Source organism: Mustelus asterias, chromosome 16 (genome assembly GCF_964213995.1).
Source record: "Mustelus asterias chromosome 16, sMusAst1.hap1.1, whole genome shotgun sequence".
Lineage (NCBI taxonomy): Eukaryota > Metazoa > Chordata > Chondrichthyes > Carcharhiniformes > Triakidae > Mustelus > Mustelus asterias.
The window spans coordinates 74,490,156-74,509,379 of NC_135816.1; the positions used below are offsets into that span (position 1 = coordinate 74,490,156).

The following is a 19,224-nucleotide window of genomic DNA, read 5'->3' on the forward strand; positions in this document are numbered from 1 at the left end:
CTTTCCCCCCTCCTTTCCCCCCTCCTTTCCCCCACTTCCCCCCCCTCCTTTCCCCCCTCCTTTCCCCCCCTCCTTTCCCCCCCTCCTTTCCCCCCTCCTTTCCCCCTCCTTTCCCCCCCTCCTTTCCCCCCCTCCTTTCCCCCCCTCCTTTCCCCCCCTCCTTTCCCCCCCTCCTTTCCCCCCCTCCTTCTCCCCCCTCCTTCTCCCCCTCCTTCTCCCCCCTCCTTCCCCCCCTCCTTCCCCACTCCCCCCTCCTTCCCCCCCCCCCTCCTTTCCCCCCCTCCTTTCCCCCCTCCTTTCCCCCCTCCTTTCCCCCCCTCCTTTCCCCCCTCCTTTCCCCCCCTCCTTTCCCCCCCTCCTTTCCCCCCCTCCTTTCCCCCCCTCCTTTCCCCCCCTCCTTCCCCCCACAAACATTCCTCCGTCTCCCCCCCTCCGTCTCCCCCCTCCTCTCCCCCCTCCTTCCCCCCCTCCTTCCCCCCCTCCTTCCCCCCCTCCTTCCCCCCCTCCTTCCCCCCCTCCTTCCCCCCCCCTCCTTCCCCCCCCCCTCCTTCCCCCCCTCCTTCCCCCCCTCCTTCCCCCACCTCCTTCCCCCCCCCCCTCCTTCCCCCCTCCTTCCCCCCCCTCCTTTCCCCGCCCTCCATTCCCCCCTTCTTTCCCCCCCCTCCTTTCCCCCCTTCTTTCCCCCCCCTCCTTTCCCCCCCTCCTTTCCCCCCTCCTTTCCCCCCCCTCCTTTCCCCCACTCCTTCCCCCCCCACCTTCCCCCCTCCTTCCCCCCCCTCCTTTCCCCCCTCCTTTCCCCCCCTCCTTTCCCCCCTCCTTTCCCCCCTCCTTTCCCCCCTCCTTCCCCCCTTTCCCCCCTTCTCCCCCTCCTTTCCCCCCCTCCTTTCCCCCCCTCCTTTCCCCCCTCCTTTCCCCCCCTCCTTTCCCCCCTCCTTTCCCCCCTCCTTTCCCCCCTCTCCTTTCCCCCCTCCTTTCCCCCCTCCTTTCCCCCCCTCCTTTCCCCCCCTCCTTTCCCCCCCTCCTTTCCCCCCCTCCTTTCCCCCCCTCCTTTCCCCCCCTCCTTTCCCCCCCTCCTTTCCCCCCCTCCTTTCCCCCCCTCCTTTCCCCCCCTCCTTTCCCCCCCTCCTTTCCCCCCCTCCTTTCCCCCCTCCTTTCCCCCCCTCCTTTCCCCCCTCCTTTCCCCCCTCCTTTCCCCCCCTCCTTTCCCCCCCTCCTTTCCCCCCCTCCTTTCCCCCCCTCCTTTCCCCCCTCCTTCCCCCCCCTCCTTTCCCCCCCCTCCTTCCCCCCCCTCCTTCTCCCCCCTCCTTTCCCCCCCTCCTTCCCCCCTCCTTCCCCCCCTCCTTCCCCCCCCCTCCTTCCCCCCCCTCCTTCCCCCCCCTCCTTCCCCCCCCCCTCCTTCCCCCCCTCCTTCCCCCCCCTCCTTCCCCCCCCTCCTTCCCCCCCTCCTTCCCCCCCCTCCTTCCCCCCCCTCCTTCCCCCCCCTCCTTTCCCCCCCTCCTTCTCCCCCCTCCTTCTCCCCCCTCCTTCTCCCCCCTCCTTCTCCCCCACTACTTCCCTCCTTACCCCCCCCGCTTCCCTTCTCCCTCCCCCTCCCTCTTCCCTTCTCCCTCCCCCTCCCGCTTCCCTTCCGCGCCCCCTCCTGCTTCCCTTCTCCCGCCCCCCTCCCGCTTTCCTTCTCTCTCCCCCACTCCCCCCCCGCTTCCCATCTCCCTCCTTCCCTCCCTTCTTCCCTCTTCCTCCCCTCCCCCCCTCCCCTTTCTTTTTCAGATCCACATGGATGATTTTGCGCTCGCCCACATTAACCTATACCATCGTCATGACCTTTTTTGTGGGAAGAAATTTCTCCTTATCGCTCTCTTAAATGGGAGACTGCTTACCTTTAAACTGTGCCTCCTAGTTCTAGATTCCCCCACAAGAGGAAACATCATAGAATCTCTACAGTGCAGAAGGAGGCCATTTGGCCCATCGAGCCTGCATCGACCACAATCCCACCCAGCCCCTCCCCCCATAACCCGACATATTTACCCTGCTACTCCCCCTGACACTAAGGGGCAATTTACCATGGCCAATCAATCTAACCACTTTCTCCCACTCTAACGTTACAGCCACATATTGAACTCTCTAATAAGAACATAAGAAATAGGAGCAGGAGTAGGCCATCTAGCCCCTCGAGCATGCCCCGCCATTCAGTAAGATCATGGCTGATCTGAAGTGGATCAGTTCCACTTACCCGCCTGATCCCTATAACCCCTAATTCCCTTACCGATCAGGAATCCATTTATCCGTGATTTAAACATATTCAACATATCATCTCAGTATCTACCCTGTCAAGTCTCCTTAGAATCTTTATATGTTTCAATAAGATCACCTCTCATTCTGCTAAACCCCAATGAGCATTGATGTAGCCATAAATCATTGAACCTCTCAACCTTTCCTCATACGCAACCCTTCATCCCAGGAATCAGTTGAGTGAGGTTTCTCTGAACTGTTTCCAATGCAAGTATTCCCATCCTTAAGTAAGGAGACCAAAATGGTACATGGTACTCCAGCTGCAGTCTCACCACTGCTCTGTCCAGTTCCTCCTCCTGTCTACACAACTGCCTCCTCACCTAATGTCATATACAAATGTGCAAATGCAACATTCTATTGTACAGTTGAGGGCGAGCAGGGGAATATTTATAGTCACATATTGAACACATCACTACATCACCCCCCTCTCCACAACTTGGCACCATAGCAGTCAAATCCCCTTAGTTTCCTATGTGTCGAGCCAATTTCTATGCATTCGCATAGTCTGTTCTCAATTCCCATGGTCCTTAGTCTTATTTCATGAATCCATGTGGAACTCTGTCAAAGTTCTTCTGAAAGCCCAAACAAACGAAGAGTTGTGACATTTGTAAGGTTTTCAAATAAGTCAGAGAGTTATTTTAAGTATTTTTGAATCCACAATGGCTGTTTTTTTGAATCAAGGCATTGCTCAAGAGATGTTAACAAAATCCTTGTATTTCTATAACAGCTTCCGCAACTTCAGGATTTCCTGAAGCCAGTGAAGGGGATGCAGGGAAACGTAGCAACCAAATTGCAAATAGCAAACTCCTACAAACAGCAATGACATAAATGGTCAGAGAATCTGTTTATTTAGGTGTTGGTTGAGAGACAAATGTTGACCAGTACATCTCCCCTGCTCACCTTTGAATCGTGCTATGGGATCTTATACATTAACCTGAAAGGATAAGCCTCTCAAGTGAAAGACGGCACTTCTGTGCAACACTCCCTCAGTGTTGCACTAGAGTGTCAGCCTAGACATATGCTAATTTCTAGAGTGGGGATGGAACCCAGAACCTCTTGGGCTACAGTTGTTACTGGCTTACTCTTCTCGGGAAGTGACAGAATTTGGTGCCCAACTAAGGGTTCAAGTTTGGATCTCTCATCAGACCACCAGGCATTACTTGGGCAGCAGGTTAAAATTGTAATAATGAACTAAAGAGCATATTACCTGTGTCATAATATCCACTCTCTCAAGGTGCCATTTCAATAGGGTGACTTAGCCAGGACTCTGGAGACTGTAGTCTGATCAGAAACATGCACAGTAATAACTGACTAAATGTGCTTCTTAGCACATGGGAAGTAACTGTGCTGAACCAAAAATTGAGACTACAGCTGACAGCACTATTTGGGAATGTCCCCTTGCTTTAAAATTGTTGTAAAATGAAAACAGGTCATTAGCACACTATCTACATGGGGAATTATCTGTATAACAGGTGCCCCAAAACATTCCATTCTAGTCTCTGTCAACCCTTATCGGCCCTGGAGCTAAGGATAATTTCTCAGTGGCCCCTGCCCCATGTAATGCTGCAGTCCCAGCAGTGGCCCCTGCTCCAGGTAATGCTCCTGGATATACAGAACTGCTCGCTGCTCTCTGAGGCAGAACCTCCAGCTAAGGGAGGGGCATAAGTCTCTTCTCCAGCCGATTAATGCTCCTTTGAACGCAGTACCCAGAGCATTATCCCTGGTCTCTGGATTACGCGTCCAGTGACAAGACCACTATGCCACCACCTCTCCATAACCTAAGGTAGCCACTTTGCTCTTCACAGACGATGTGGTTAGAGTGAGGAATTTGCTCCCACACCGAGTAATTGAGACAAATGACATAAATGCATTTAAATGGAAACTAAAGAACACAAGGAGGAAAGGGATAGATGAGTACATAGATAGGGTTCGAAGAAAAAGGGTGGGAAGAGGTTCCTGTTGAGCCTCTGAAAACTAGGATTGACTTTTTGGGCCAATAGCCTGTTTCTGTGCTTTATGTGAATTTATGTAATTTCTCCCAATTCCGATAATAGCTGTTTAATCGGGGCAGACTGTCTCATTCCCTCTTTTTCTTTGACTGCCATCTTAATCTGCATGATATGTTGTTAATTTATTTTAATTCAGAAAACATCTGTAGCTTTTGTATCATTAGCATGATATAATTAGATGTGATCTTGAAAAGAAGCTTTAATGAGGGGCTGACCTGAGTCTTGAAACTAAAGGGAAAACAGCTTATCAAAGTTAATTTTTATTTTCTTTGTTTTTGTAGGGACATTAAACCTGACAACATTCTTCTTGACGATCATGGTAAGTGGCAAATATTGCCTGAGGTAACAGTAAATAAAACTCCTTGTAACATCGTGAAAGATGTGCTTACACATTACTATGTAAAGCATGAAGCAATGCAAGGTGTTGGTGTGTGATGTGAAGGATAATATGCTTTGTTAACCAATCAGAATATATAGTAAGGGAGGCTCAAACTGGCTTCAGCGCCCCTGTAGAGGAAGGGAAAATGTTAGCCTGTTGCCTATTATGTCGGCTGCCTATTAACTAAGTAGGTCCTGTTGCCTATCAGCCCTATTATTTTGGTTCTTTGAAGGACCGATCCAATTAATCTCACTCGCCTGCCCTTTATCTCAAGCTCTGCAAATCTTTTCCCCCTCGGGTATTAGAGCCATAGAGGTTTATAGCATGGAAACAGGTCCTATGACCCACCTTGTCCATGTCGCCCAGTTTTTACCACTAAGCTCGTCCCAATGGCCTACATTTGGCCCATATCCTTCTACATCCATCTTACCCGTGTAACTGTCTAAATGCTTTTTAAAACACAAAATTGTTCTCACATCTCCTACTGCCTCTGGCAGCTCATTCCAGACACTCACCACCCTCTGAGTGAAACAAATGCCCCTCTGGACCCTTTTGTATCTCTTCCCTCTGATCTTAAACCTATGCTCTCTAGTTTTAGACTCCTCTACCTTTGGGAAAAGATGTTGACTATCTACCTTATCTATGCCCCTCATTATTTTATAGACTTCTATAAGATCACCCCTAAGCCTCCTATGCCCAGGTAAAAAAGTCCCAGTCTAATCCAGTCACTCCTTTTAACTCAAGCTACCATGTCCCGGTAGCATCCCAGTAAATCTTCCCTGCACTTTTTCTAGTTTAATAATATCCTTTCTATAATAGGGTGACTAGATAATGTCTTGTACAATTTCAATACAACTCCTGTATTCAATGTTCTGACCAATGAAACCAAGTAAGCCAAATGCCTTCTTCACCACCCTGTCCACCTGTGACTCCACTTTCAAGGAGCTATGAACCCCGAGATCTCTTTGTTGTGGAACTCTCCCCAACGCCCTACCATTAACTGAGTGAGTCCTACCCTGGTTCAATCTACCAAAATGCATCACCTCGCATTTATCTAAATTAAACTCCATCTGCCATTCGTCAGCTCACTGGCCCAATTGATCAAGGTCCTGTTGCAATCAGAGATAACCTTCTTCACTGTCCACTATGCCACCAGTCTTGGTGTCATCTGCAAACTTACTAACCATGCCTCCTATATTCTCATCCAAATCATTAATATAAATAACATAACAGTGAACCCAGCACTGATCCCTGAAGCACACCACTGGTCACAGGCCTCCAGTTTGCAAAGCAAGCCTTTACAACCGCTCTCTGTCTTCTGTCGTCATGCCAACTATGTATCCAATCGGCTACCTCACCCTGGATCCCGTGAGATTTAACCTTATGCAACAACCTACCATGCGGTATCTTATCAGAGGCCTTGTAGACAACGTCGACTGCATTGCCTTCATATGCATTTTTGGTTACCCCTTCAAAAACTCAGCCATTTTCCACTCACAAAGCCATGTTGACTCTCCCTAATCAGTCCTTGCCTCTATAAATTCCTGCAGATCTTGTCTCTCAGAATACCTTCTAACAACTTACCCACTACAGACGTTAGGCTCACCGGTCTATAATTCCCAGGCTTTTCTCTGCAGCCCTTCTTAAACAAAGGTACAACATTTGCTACCCTGCAGTCTTCAGGCACCTCATCTGTGGCTGCCGATGATTCAAATATTTCTGCTAGGGAACGTCCATATTCCTCCCTCGCCTCCCACAGCATCCTGGGATACATTTCGTCAGGTCCCAGGGATTTATCCACCTTGATGTGCTTTACGACTTCCAGCACCTCCTTCTCTGTAATATGTACACTCCTCAAGACATCACTATTTATTTCCCCAAGTTCCCTAACATCCATGTCTTTCTCACAGTAAATACCGATGAGAAATATTCATTTAGGATCTCATCCATCTCTTGTGGATTCGCACATAGGTGATCTTATTGATCCTTAAAAGGCCCTACTCTCTTTCCAGATACTCTTTTGCCCTTTATGCATTTGTAGAAGCTCTCTGGATTCTCCTTTGCCTTATCTGCCAAAGCAGTCTTTTGTCCCCTTTTTGTCATCCTGATTTCTCTCTTAACTCTACTCCTACACCCCCTATACTCTTCAAGGGATCCACTTGATCCCAGCTGTCTGTACATGAATAACTTCTGCATGCATATTTGTCCAATTTCCTTTTGAAAGTTGCGATTAAATCCCCTTCCACCACCGTTTAGACAATGCATTCCAGGTTTTCTCTGAAATTATGCTGAAAGTAGTGACAAGCCAATGTGATGGATTGTTCTATTTAACGTGCAGAATTTTTGTGTATTTTTCTTAGTAATTCTATTGCTATTTATGACTGGATATTTTACTTTTGTTCACTATTCAAAGAAACCGATTTTCTATCGGAATGTGCAGAGCTTGATACCTTGTGGAATGTTGACCTGAAGGTCTTCTAATTCAGGATTGTAACATTGCACCATGTCTAAACACCATCAAAGCCATTAAGTTACCATAAATGAGTTTCACATAAACATTCATTATCTATTGCACCAATATAATATAGGCTAAGTGCCCGCTGAATGGAGGGAAGAGGTTAACTTTGAATTGACTTCATATCAGAAATGTTTTTCAGAATAGATGCACAGTGCTTTGGAGAAGTGTTTAAGACTTGCTGAGTATTTTTGATCTGACTAATTTGACATATCATTAATCTGTCCATGGAAAACATCCCTGAAGGAGTTCTGTTACTTTGTGAGGAGATTTCATTTTCCATAAGGCATCGAATTCTGCCTCTTGGATAGGAAGCTATATGCTGGGAGTTGGAGCATTTCGCTTGTAAAGCCAGTCACATAGCCTTTAATCCTCACACTATCCCGTCTTTCTCCAGCGCCCATCTGAGCTGTAGTATATGTTCTGGGAAAAAGAGATAAAGTGGATTGAGAGGAAAGGTCGGATTAGTTGGAAAAGAGGAATAATTACAGACTAACCTAATGGTGAAGTCCAAGCGTGGAATTATCTGTCAGTTAAGCTCATTATTGCCTACTGAGGCCTGACCTGACCCTCTGGAATTTCCTCCCAATAAACCTCTCTGTCTCTCTACCTCACTCTTCGGCTTTAAAACAACCCTCAACTCTTCCCCCCGCCTCCACCTGCCGCTGCCGCCACCCCCTTGACTATGATCTTGTCTGCCTCTTATAATATCTCCTAATATGACTCAATGTCAAATTTTATCTGACATTGTACTTGCCTTGGTCCATTTTTACTATATTAAAGGTGCTCTATATAAATGGAAGTTATTATTGATGATGTATACATATGCTGTTTGCATCAAACTAAATCAAGTGTACAAAAATAATTTTTTAAAAATAGGAGACTGGACAACCTGCTGGTTCATCCAGTGGTTTTACTAATTAGTCCAGACCATGGTTCCACACTCGAGTTAGCTGATCTTAGCTGGCAAGGTGGCATCAACCTGATATCACTGGCCTACAATGGGGTGGAGAAACCAAGTCCAGGGATCCCTGCTCCCCCCCTGAGTGTCTTCTGTTGATTTGTGCTGAACATTTGAAGGTGTGGATGGGAGTTGAGGAGATGATAGGCATTGGACAGGAAGGAGATTAGCAGCAAGTACACTGGCTGGGAATGTTGGTGAGAGAGTAGGAAGGGGCAGTTGTGCTTGCTGCTCATAAGGAGGCAGTGTTGAGTGTCTTGATGAATCCTTCAAAGGATGACATGGAGGAAAGCTGTAGGTTTCTCTAAGAGGGAGTCAAATCTGGGGTGACAGTAAGAAAGTGGGAAGGTCGAGCGAGGAGTGCTATAGGGTTGAGATAGGCAATTGTGAGGGTGCGGTGCCAGTGAGGAAAAATTAAAGGAGGCACGAATACAGTTGGGAAGGGCCTTGGAGGAATAAAGAGAAAAGTAATCAATATTTCAATCCCATCTCTCCCAAGGCTGCCAGAGCCAAGTAGTTCATTTGGCCACCTCAGGATGTCTGATCTATGCTGAGGTGCACCATTTCTAAGTGTTGGCCAGAAATGGCAACAGCTGTCTAACTGGGAGAGTGGGATGTAACACATCTGTGCATTGACATCTGGTGTCTTGTCAGCCTTTTAGAGGTTGATGCAGTCGAGCAGTAGTTCATAAATGGTTGCACATCATTTGCATTCCTTCAAAGGCAACCTCCACGACTAAGCTGCATGGCCCATTGAAGCAGAGGCTTCCCACCCTCTTGAAATGCCAACCACATACCCGTTTCTGGGACGTCAGCCCATTGATAATGTCTGGCTGGTGAGTTAAGTCAGGACTTGAGACTTCAGCACAGTCCAGAGAATGCTGCTTTACATCATCTTGTTCTATTTTCACACGATGACAGCAAAACCTATTACTCTGCAATCCAATTTTCACACACCCACACGTGAATCTTGAATCTTTCTCAGTCGGGATTATCTGCTTTGCAATTTGGATTTTGTTTTCAGTTGAATGATGCATTTTGACTCTCCCGTGAATTCTTTTGGCAATAAAATAAGCTGTCGAAATATAATTACTAAGATGGGCAGTGAGTGAATGGAAACTGATGTCCAAAAAGAGCTAAAAGCTAGTGTGTAAACATCCGTAGGCTGTTAGGTCTTGTGGGCACAGACCCTGCTGCAGGAACTCATTCCAAGTTACAGTCATCGTGCAGCATGATTGCTAACGTTAACTGGATTGTTACTCAGCACTAGACCCCTAAAATATAAATAGCTTTCTCTTCTCATTTATCTCCCATCCAGTCCTGACAGAATTGAATAACCATTGAGCTGGTTGATGCAAAGTGACTTACTTTTCAATACCATGCTGAGATTAGAGGATTCCCATTGCCATTCTCATTGCTGGGTGTCTAAGGGAATGGTTGCAAACTCATTAGGCCTGGGCTGTGCTGGCCCTCAGTCAGAACCTCTGGGCCAGCCTGATACAAGTGGGAACTCTAGTTTATCAAGTTTATTAGATTACTTATTTTTTAGTCGCAAGTAGGCTTACATTCACATTGCAATGAAGTTACTGTGAAAATCCCCTAGTTGCCACACTCTGGCGCTTGTTCGGGTACGCTGAGGGAGAATTTAGCCTGGTCAATTCACCTAACCTGCACATCTTTGGACTGTGTGAGGAAACCGGAGCACCCGGAGAAAACCATGCAGGCATAGGGAGAATGTGCAAACTCCACAGAGACAGTGACCCAAGCCAGGAATCAAACCCAGGTTTCTGGCGCTGTGAGGCAACAGTGCTGGCCACCGTGCTGCCCCTCTGCTTGCCCCCTATAATGAATAATTACCCCTACAATACAGTAACAAGGAAGTTAGATAAAGGAGAACAAGTGAACGTGATTTATTTAGATTTCTAGAAGGCCTTTGACAAGAGAGACAAGGAGACTGTTAAATAAGTTAAGAGCCCATGGTGTTAAAGGTAAGATCCTGGCATGGGTAGAGGATTGGCTGACTGGCAGAAGGCAGAGAGTGGGGATAAAGGCGTCTTTTTCAGGATGGCAGTCGGTGACCAGTGGTGTGAGGTAATGGATTTTGGAAGGTCTAATACAGATAGGAAATATACAGTAAATAGCAGAACCCTTAAGAGTATTGATAGGCAAAGGGATCTGGGTGTACAGGTACACAGGTCACTGAAAGTGACAACGCAGGTGGAGAAGGTAGTCAAGAAGGCATACGGCATGCTTGCCTTCATCAGCCGGGGTTTTGAGTTTAAAAATTGGCAAGTCATATTGCAGACCTGATAGAAGTCTACAAGATTATGAGAGGCATGGACAGAGTGGATAGTCAGAAGCTTTTTTCCAGGATGGAAGAGTCAATTACCAGGGGGCATAGGTTTAAGGTGCGAGGGGCAAGGTTTAAAGGAGATGTACGAGGCAGATTTTTTACACAGAGTAGTGGGTGCCTGGAACTCATTGCCGGGGGAGGTAGTGGAAGCGGATACGGTAGTGACTTTTAAGGGGCGTCTTGACAAGTACATGAATAGGATGGGAATAGAGGGATATGGTCCCCGGAAGGGTAGGGGGTTTTAGTTAAGTCAGGCAGCATGGTCGGTGCAGGCTTGGAGGGTCGAAGGGCCTGTTCTGTGCTGTAATTTTCTTTGTTCTTTGCTTTGGGTCAATGCTGGGACTGCAACTTTTCACACTATACATTAACAATTTGGAAGAAGGAACTGAAGGCACTGTTGCTAAGTTTGCAGATGATACAAAGATATACAGAGGGACATGTAGTATTGAGGAAGCAGGAGGCCCGCGGAGGGCTTGGACAGGTTAGGAGAGTGGGCAAGGAAGTGGCAGATGGAATACAATGTGGAAAAGTGTGAGGTTGTGCACTTTGGAAGGAGGAATGGAGGCATAGACTATTTTCTAAATGGGGAACTGCTTAGGAAATCAGAAACACAAAGGGACTTGGGAGTCCTTGTTCAAGATTCTCTTCAGGTTAACGTACAGATTCAGTTGGCAGTTAGAAAGGCAAATGCGATGTTAGCATTCATGTTGAGAGGGCTAGAATACAAGAGCAGGGATGTACTTCTGAGGCTGTATAAGGCTCTGGTCAGATCCCATTTGGAGTATTGTGAGCAGTTTTGGGCCCCATATCTAAGGAAAGATGTGCTTGTAAAATGAGGAATGGTTGAGGACTCCGGGTCTGTACTCGTTGGAGTTTAGAAGGATGAGGGGGGATCTTATTGGAACTTACAGGATACTGCGAGGCCTGATAGAGTGGACGTGGAGAGGATGTTTCCACTAGTAGGAAAAACTAGAACCAGAGGCACAACCTCACGCTGAAGGGATGATCCTTTAAAACAGAGATGAGGAGGAATTTCTTTAGCCAGAGAGTGATGAATCTGTGGAACTCCTTGCAGCAGAAGGCTGCAGAGGCCAGGTCATTGAGTGCCTTTAAGACAGAGATAGATAGGTTCTTGATTAATAAGGGGGTCAGGGGTTATGGGGAAAAGGCAGGCGAATGGGGATGAGAAAACATCAGCCATGATTGAATGGCAGAGCAGACTCGATGAGTCGAGTGGCCTAATTCTGCTCTTATGTCTTATGGTCTTACAGTGTTAGTAATGGCAGGGTGGGAGGGACAAAACTGGGAAAGTGGAGATGGGATGGAGGGTACTTCACGGACTTCGTCAGTTATCAGTTTCCACTCCAAATCTCTCAATCGGCATTCTGACACAGCATTGGCACGGGTACATCTACTCTCACCTGGAAAAAAAAAGGTTCATCCATGGTCAAGGTTAAAAGGGAGATGGTCAGAATTTATGCTTCATGATGACTGTAAGAGTCGTAAGTTTAATAGTGCAATGAGTTAAAGCCTTGTGCCTTCACTCCATTCACTGAACTCTAAAGTGGTGTTTAAGTAATGCTGTGGAGATGCCGGCGTTGGACTGGGGTAAGCACAGTAAGAAGTCTCACAACACCAGGTTAAAGTCCAACAGGTTTATTTGGTAGCAAATACCATAAGCTTTCGGAGCAGAGCTCCGTGCAGAACTCCGAGAGTAATGCAGCAGGATAAGGTTTCAGTACAAGGATCTGCAGTTTGCAGGAATAGCCTTAAATTTTGTGCTTTAAGACTACTTGATTGAGTACTTCCAGTCCAAATTTGTTCCTTGCTTATTGATTGTTAGCATCAGTCCTGCTTTTGCTGTTCTGGAACACAGCTGATGTGGAGTGTTTCCCAGTATTTACAAAGGGACTTCCTTGCATTCAAAAATTCATAAAGTAAAGCTTGCATTTATGTATCACCATTCACAACCTCGGATGTCCCCTTGGAACAATTCTTGTAATATAGGAAACGCAGAAGTCAATTTTCACAAAGCAAAGTAAGAATGATCAGATAATGTATTTTGCTGATCTTGGGCGAAGGATAAATATTGGCCAGGGCATTGGAGTGAACCTCCCTGCTTTCTTCAAAATATTGCTAGGCTACCTTTTGCAACCAGCTGAGGTCTTGGTTTATTACCTCATATGAAAAAGAGAAACTTCAACAGTGCAGCATTCTCTCAGCACTGCATGTGCTGGAGTGTCAAGTCTAGGTTTTGTGTCTTTGGAGTGGGACTTGAACCCATTACCTTCCAGCAAAGATGAGAATGCCACTGTGAGCTGACTCTATGGATCTTCCTGTTCCTACATTCACTGCCATATCTGTTAACCTGATAATATTGACTAGGCTTCAGAAATAATTCATTAGTTGGAATATCTTTCAGGACATCCTTGGAATATGAATGATCATCTATAAAATTATTTCTTAATGGTTTTATATCAGGAAGCCAATCAACAAAATAAGCAAGAAATAGCAGCTTTTTAAACCCTATTTTTTGCTTCCAGTTGTGGATGGTTGTGCCAGGTTCTGGTTCAAGGTTATTCTCGGTCATACAGGGTTATGAGTGTGTTCCATTCTGATAGTAAGGATTGCTCAAGGTTCCGGTCCAAGGGTTTTTGTTTTGCCTTACAGTGTAGGATTTAACTCCGGGGCTCTGGTTGATTGTGCCTTGTGAAATCTTAGAAACCCTACAGCACAGAGAAAGGCCATTCGGCCCATCGAGTCTGCACCGACCACAATCTCACCCAGACCCTACCCCCATATCCCTACATATTTACCCACTAATCCCTCTCACCTACGCATCCCAGGACACTAAGGGCAATTTTAGCATGGCCAATCAACCTAACCCGCACATCTTTGAACTGTGGGAGGAAACCCACGCAGACACGAGGAGAATGTGCAAACTCCACACAGACAGTGACCCAAGCCAGGAATCGAACCCGGGTCCCTGGAGCTGTGAAGCAGCAGTGCTAACCACTGTGCTACCGTGCCGCCTTGTGGTCTGGTATCACCCCAGTGCCCCTTTTTTTGTGGGAGTCTAAACAATGTGTATTGGAAGACTAGTCTATCATGGACGGTTTCACAGTCATGCCTGCCCAGGTGCCCACATTCCAATGGCCATCCTGAATAGTGAATTGAACTGGGAGTCCTGGCTGAATTTTGCTGCTTCTGATCAGAGGACTTCAATTGCTTTTTGAGCTGAGATTCATTGGGCCCTATTTTACCATTTTGAATCTAAGTGCTAGGCAGACTTGAAACTGGGAGTGTTTCAGATCCAACTTTTAGACCCATTCTCAGGCGCCCCCATACGGATTCTGCCTGAAAAATGTCAGCAATTCTGAATCGTGCTGCAGAAGCCTGTGGGCAGGGTTTAGTGCGCCCAAAATCCTGCAGCTCCAATCGGCACCTCCAACTGCACATGCGCAGACAAAAAATGATAGAATGTGGCTCCCCTGCCACATTGCTCCCAGGCCGGATAATGCCTCCCCCTGGCCCCCACAGACATTGCCCCACCCCCCACAACATTACTGACGCCCTTATGCTCCCATCCTCTCCACCACCCAGACCGATCGCGGACACCCCCTCCCGCCCCACCACCGATCTCGGGCAGAGAGGCAGTGGACCCCCTTCTCCCTGACTGATCTCAGGCAGAGTGGCAGTGGACCCCCCCATCCCCCTCTGGCACGGAGGTGGGAGCGGATCGCGCAACTCGCCTCACACCCGACTTTACCAAGTTTTCGGGCCCGAAAACAAGCGCAACGCTTTGGTAAAATCGGGCCCATTATCTCAGAGTAGACTAAGGATCGAAGCTGCATTCTTGCGAGTCTATTGCAGAGAGGCAGCTCATTTGGGGACTAAGCTAATAATGAGCCTAACCTGGCCCCTTTAAGTCAGATACATTTATTTGGCAGTTTTCATACCCACAGGACATCCTAAAACACTTTAAAGCCAATGACCTGTTCTTTGAAGTGTAATCATTGTTGTCATGTAGGAACAGCTTACAGCTTGCTTTGATTTGTGGCCATTGATGAAGGCCAATTTTGCTTGGCTGTATTAATTGGATGAGTTCTGAACTGCAGCTGCAGGGCTGTCTAAGAATAAGGCTCCCATTGTACTAACTACATGATGGAATAACATAGTACCACATCTATCTATTCGACCTCAACAGGACCCAGGGCAAACTCTGGAGTGGGAGGAGCACCTCACAGCTAATTTATATTTGTCAACAGGCATGACGGAGAGAAAAAGATTCACAAATGATCTAATAATTGGCATGTATATCAGCCAACACCAGCAGTCTATGCACTCCATGTGGCTGCATCAGTTACTTTGTTTCTCTCAATTGCTGAAAACGTTTAAACAAAAGAAACAAAATTAATTTCACCGTCTCATGACAAAGAGACTCAACATCCCTTACTTTTGCTGGGCTAATTGGTGATGGGCAACTCTACAACAGCTTGAGGTTCTTGGTATAAGTAAGGTGTGACACAGTCCAAACAGGAGTTGTTATGTGAATTTGATTTACAGACAGCACCATTAGAAGCACACCTCAGTGGTTTTCAGTGCCTCTGGGCACATGTAATTTCTGTTAAACTCGTCACTTGGAGTTATGAGTGTGCAGAAGGATGAGCAAATTTAATCTTAGCATTGCTGAAAACAACTTTCCCTGGAGATTCCAGTGGGCCTGTTTGAGATAGGAGTCACTATTAACCCAAGTTGGGTTATTGATATAATTGGTAATGTTGTTGGGAAGGGCAGGTATGAGTCTCAACTTGAGGATCTAGGCTTGCAATGCAGCCTGAACCCTTGAAGATTTCCAATATTTTCTATCAAGGAGATGCTGCCTAATGGGCAGTAAATAGATTTTCCAGCAATCCTTCAGGCCTGCCACCAACAGCTAAACCTGCTATCTACCTTTCCTTTGATGGGAGTAAAAGATGAAACCTTAGTGATTCAGGCTCTCCCCCAGTTTGTGTAAATCAGATGAGCTGCCAGTAATTTGCAGGGTGAATGCCAGAGGTCACCAGGAGACAGCATCCACATCAGAATCAAATGTGGAACAAACTCCAGATTCAAAGGCCACAAAGTTTATTTCTCCAATTTCCAGCCTTCCTTTCCAGAAATTTCCAGCCTTCTGCTGTCACATCCAGGTGGCCATTCTTGTCTGCATCTTGAACATCAACAGAGCCAAATCGTATCAGATCATGATCTGGTTCTCACCCAACATTCAAACAAGTGCTCCTTCCAGTAAAAGGTCTCGATAACTTTGTATCACCAACCCTGAAAGAAAGAACTTGCATTTCTGCCGCAGTTCACATAAGGCCAGGATAGCTCAAAGCACTTTGAAGTGTAGGGGGTGATCTTGAGTCCATGCTCACCATCCATGCAAATGCCAGCAGGGGTTCAAGGTTCAGAAGTCGCCATTCTCACCAGTCAGTTTGCAAATTTGGATCTTCCCTGCCCCGCAATGGGTGTGAATCAGCTTTACGTGAATTTGAATGTATTTAAATATTGTTAACCCCCCCCCACCCACCCCACCACCGTATATTGACATGTCAGCACGCTTTATAACAGGTTCACACAGATGTGAACCTGTTGTGGGGGTCTCCCCGGGGCGCAAAGCAAAGTATAAATCCCAGGGGGGAGGGACATGGCCAGACACTGGCCTGGCAGTGCCCCCGGCACTGCACCTTGGCACAGGTTGGCTCCATGCCAACCTGGCAGTGCAAACCTGTGTCAAGGGACAGGCCCCAATAGGAGCCTCCTGGGGAGGTACGGGGAGGGGAGGGGATTCATTTAGATGCAGTGGTGGATGGAGGAGCTGGAGATGCCAGCGATGGAAGTGGGGGGAGGGGTGGAAGTGGGTGACGGCTCAAACTGTGAGGCGGGATGGTCAAGGGGACGATGATTGTTGGGGAGGGGCCGATGACTTGTTGCAGGGGAGGGGGCTGATGAGCACGGGAGGGGAGGAGCCAGTGATTGGTGGGGTAGAAAAGTGCCGACTCCAATTGGGGGTGGGAAGGGGAGCTCCTGAGACCTCTGTGGTGGGCTGGGGGAAGGTTAAATTCAGGTTATTATCGGGACGCCTTTAAAGATGATACCCTGATCTCTGTTCAGTTGAGTTTTGGTGGCATGCTGAGGCCCTGGCCCTCCAGTGAAACATGCCACCTTGAGTTTTTTTTTGGCAGTGTTGTAAGATCTTGAGAGAAAACCATGTGATTCTCTCCCAGTTTTCTTGCCAGAGACAACACCCTGTCATTTTTTGTAAGATTCAGCCCGGAGTTAGTTTTGTAATTTGGGAAATACAGCTGCTTTTTGAACACAGCAAGATCTCACAAACAAATGCGATAATGGCTAGATAACCTGTTCTTAGTGACCCAGTTGAGGTCCAAATACCCCTGGTCTTCTTTGAACAGTGCCATGTGATCTTTTATGTCCATTGAGAGAACAGGTGGAGTCTCGATTTAGTATCTCATCCAAAGACAGCATTTCTGACAGTACAGCCTGTGTACTCGTGCCCCGGGAATGTGACTTGAATCTCACTGGCTCAGAGACAAGAGTGCTGCCCTCAAAGCCTCGGCTGAAGCTTAACTCAGTATGGGGAGTGGCTGCTTGCATGTTCTGCCTCTGATCTGAGAAACTGATTTGCTATGGTGCAACATCCCTCAGTGTCCATCTCACATGGGCAGCTTATTAGTTACCTAACGACAGCACATTTGTACAAATAGTCTCAGTGACAGTGCAATTGCTAAGATCAGAGACTTATCACCAGCTTTAATAAATGTATTTTTCAGGCATCTTAATCTGCTGTATTTCTTTCTTTAATCTGGACCATTCTAGGGCACGTTCACATTACTGACTTCAACATTGCAGCATTGGTGAAAGAGGAGAAGCAAGCCACCTCTATTGCAGGCACAAAACCATACATGGGTAAGTATGGAAGCCTGAGGATGGGCAGATAGTTCACAACCTGGGTGCAATTTCTACATACCTCATTTCAAATGACCGGCCATTTATCTTGTAGCTATGTCCCCTTGTTCAAGACTCTCCCACTAGTGACAACATCTCACCATCTACCCTGTCAAGCCCCACCAGGATCTTATATGTTTGAGCCTCTCACTCTTCTAAACTCCAAGGAATACAGACCCAGACTATTTAGTTAGTCTCTCTTAATAGGACAGCCCTCTAATCCCAAGAATTCGCCTGGGATTACCTCCAATGTTACTATATCCTTTTTTTAGGTAAGTGGACCAAAACTGTATGCTGTATTCCAGATGAGGCTTCACCAACACCCTGTGCAATTGCATCAAAACCTCCCTATTTTTAACCTCCAATCCCTTTGCAATAAAGGCCAGAATGCCGTTTACCACCTTATTGGACCTGCCTACTAGCTTTTTACGATTCATGCACTAACACACCTAGATCCCTCTGTATGTCACTTACCTGAAGTCTCTCTCCATTTAGATAATAATCTGCCTTTTGATCATACCAAAGTGCATGATCTCACACATTAAACTCCATTTGCCATATTTTTGCCCAGTCACCCAATCTATCTATATTCCGTTCCTGAATCAGAATATCCTCATTCCAACATGCCCTTCTATCTATCTTCATATCATCGGCAAATTTGGAAACCTTACATTCTGTTCCTTCCTCCAGGTCATTAATATAAATAGTGAACAATTGCGGGTCAAGAACTGATCCCTGAGGTATTCCACTAGTTACATCTTTCCACTCTGAAAAGGTCCAATTGTTTTCTACATGACAGCAATCCATGCTAACACACTTCCTCCAGTTCCATGAGCTTTTACTTTATGCACCAGCCTCTTATGCAGGACCTTGTCAAATGCCTTTTGGAAATCTAAATACACAACATCTATAGGTTCCCCTCTACTCTCCATGTTATACTCTCGAAATCGAGCAAATTTGTCAAACATGATTTATCTTTCATAAAACCATGTTGATTAGGTTTGATTATATTCAGCTTTCCTAAATGATTAGATGTTTCCTCTTTGATTATTAACTCCAGTATCTTGTCAATAATGGATGTTAAACTAACTGGCCAATAGCTCCCTGCCTTTTGCCTTACTCCCTTTTTGAACATGGACATCACATTGGCTGTTTTCCAATCTTCTGGTACCCTCCCGGAATTTAGGGAGTTACGAAAAATTTCAACCAATGGGTCCACTATCTCCACAGATGCTTCCAATAAAACCCTAACATGCAGTTCATTGAGCCCTAGCAACTTTTTTTTATTCATTTGTTGGAGATGGGCATCGCTGCCTGGCCAGCATTTATTGCCCATCCCCAGTTGGCCTTGTTCAGAGAGCATTTGAGAGTGAACCACATTGCTGTGGCTCTGGAGTCACATGTAGGCCAGATCAGGTAAGGGCGGCAGATTTCCTTCCCTAAAGTGAACCAGATCAATTTTTCCAATAATCGACAGTGGTTTCATGTCATCAGTAGATTCTTAATTCCAGATATTATTTTTAGGGAATTCAAATTCTACCATCTGCTGTGGCGGGTTTGAACCCTGGTCCCCAGAACATTAGCTGAGTTTCTGGATTAATAGCCTAGTGATAATACCACTAGGCCACTGTCTCCCCAGCGCCTTGACTTGTCCGCCTTTAGTCCCTTGAGTTTCTCTAATACTCTATCCCTTGTGATTGTGATTTTTGT

At 46.7% G+C, this 19,224-nt stretch overlaps 1 protein-coding gene across 1 annotated transcript in view; it reads left to right on the plus strand.

Moving 5' to 3' along the window:
• LOC144505530 (serine/threonine-protein kinase 32A-like) overlaps positions 1-19,224 on the plus strand; it is a 249,148-nt gene that overhangs the window by 169,550 nt on the left and 60,374 nt on the right. The window contains exons 5-6 of the mRNA XM_078231656.1: positions 4,580-4,617; positions 17,386-17,475. Of these exons, the coding sequence (XP_078087782.1) occupies positions 4,580-4,617; positions 17,386-17,475 (128 nt within the window). The remainder of the gene's footprint in view (positions 1-4,579; positions 4,618-17,385; positions 17,476-19,224) is intronic.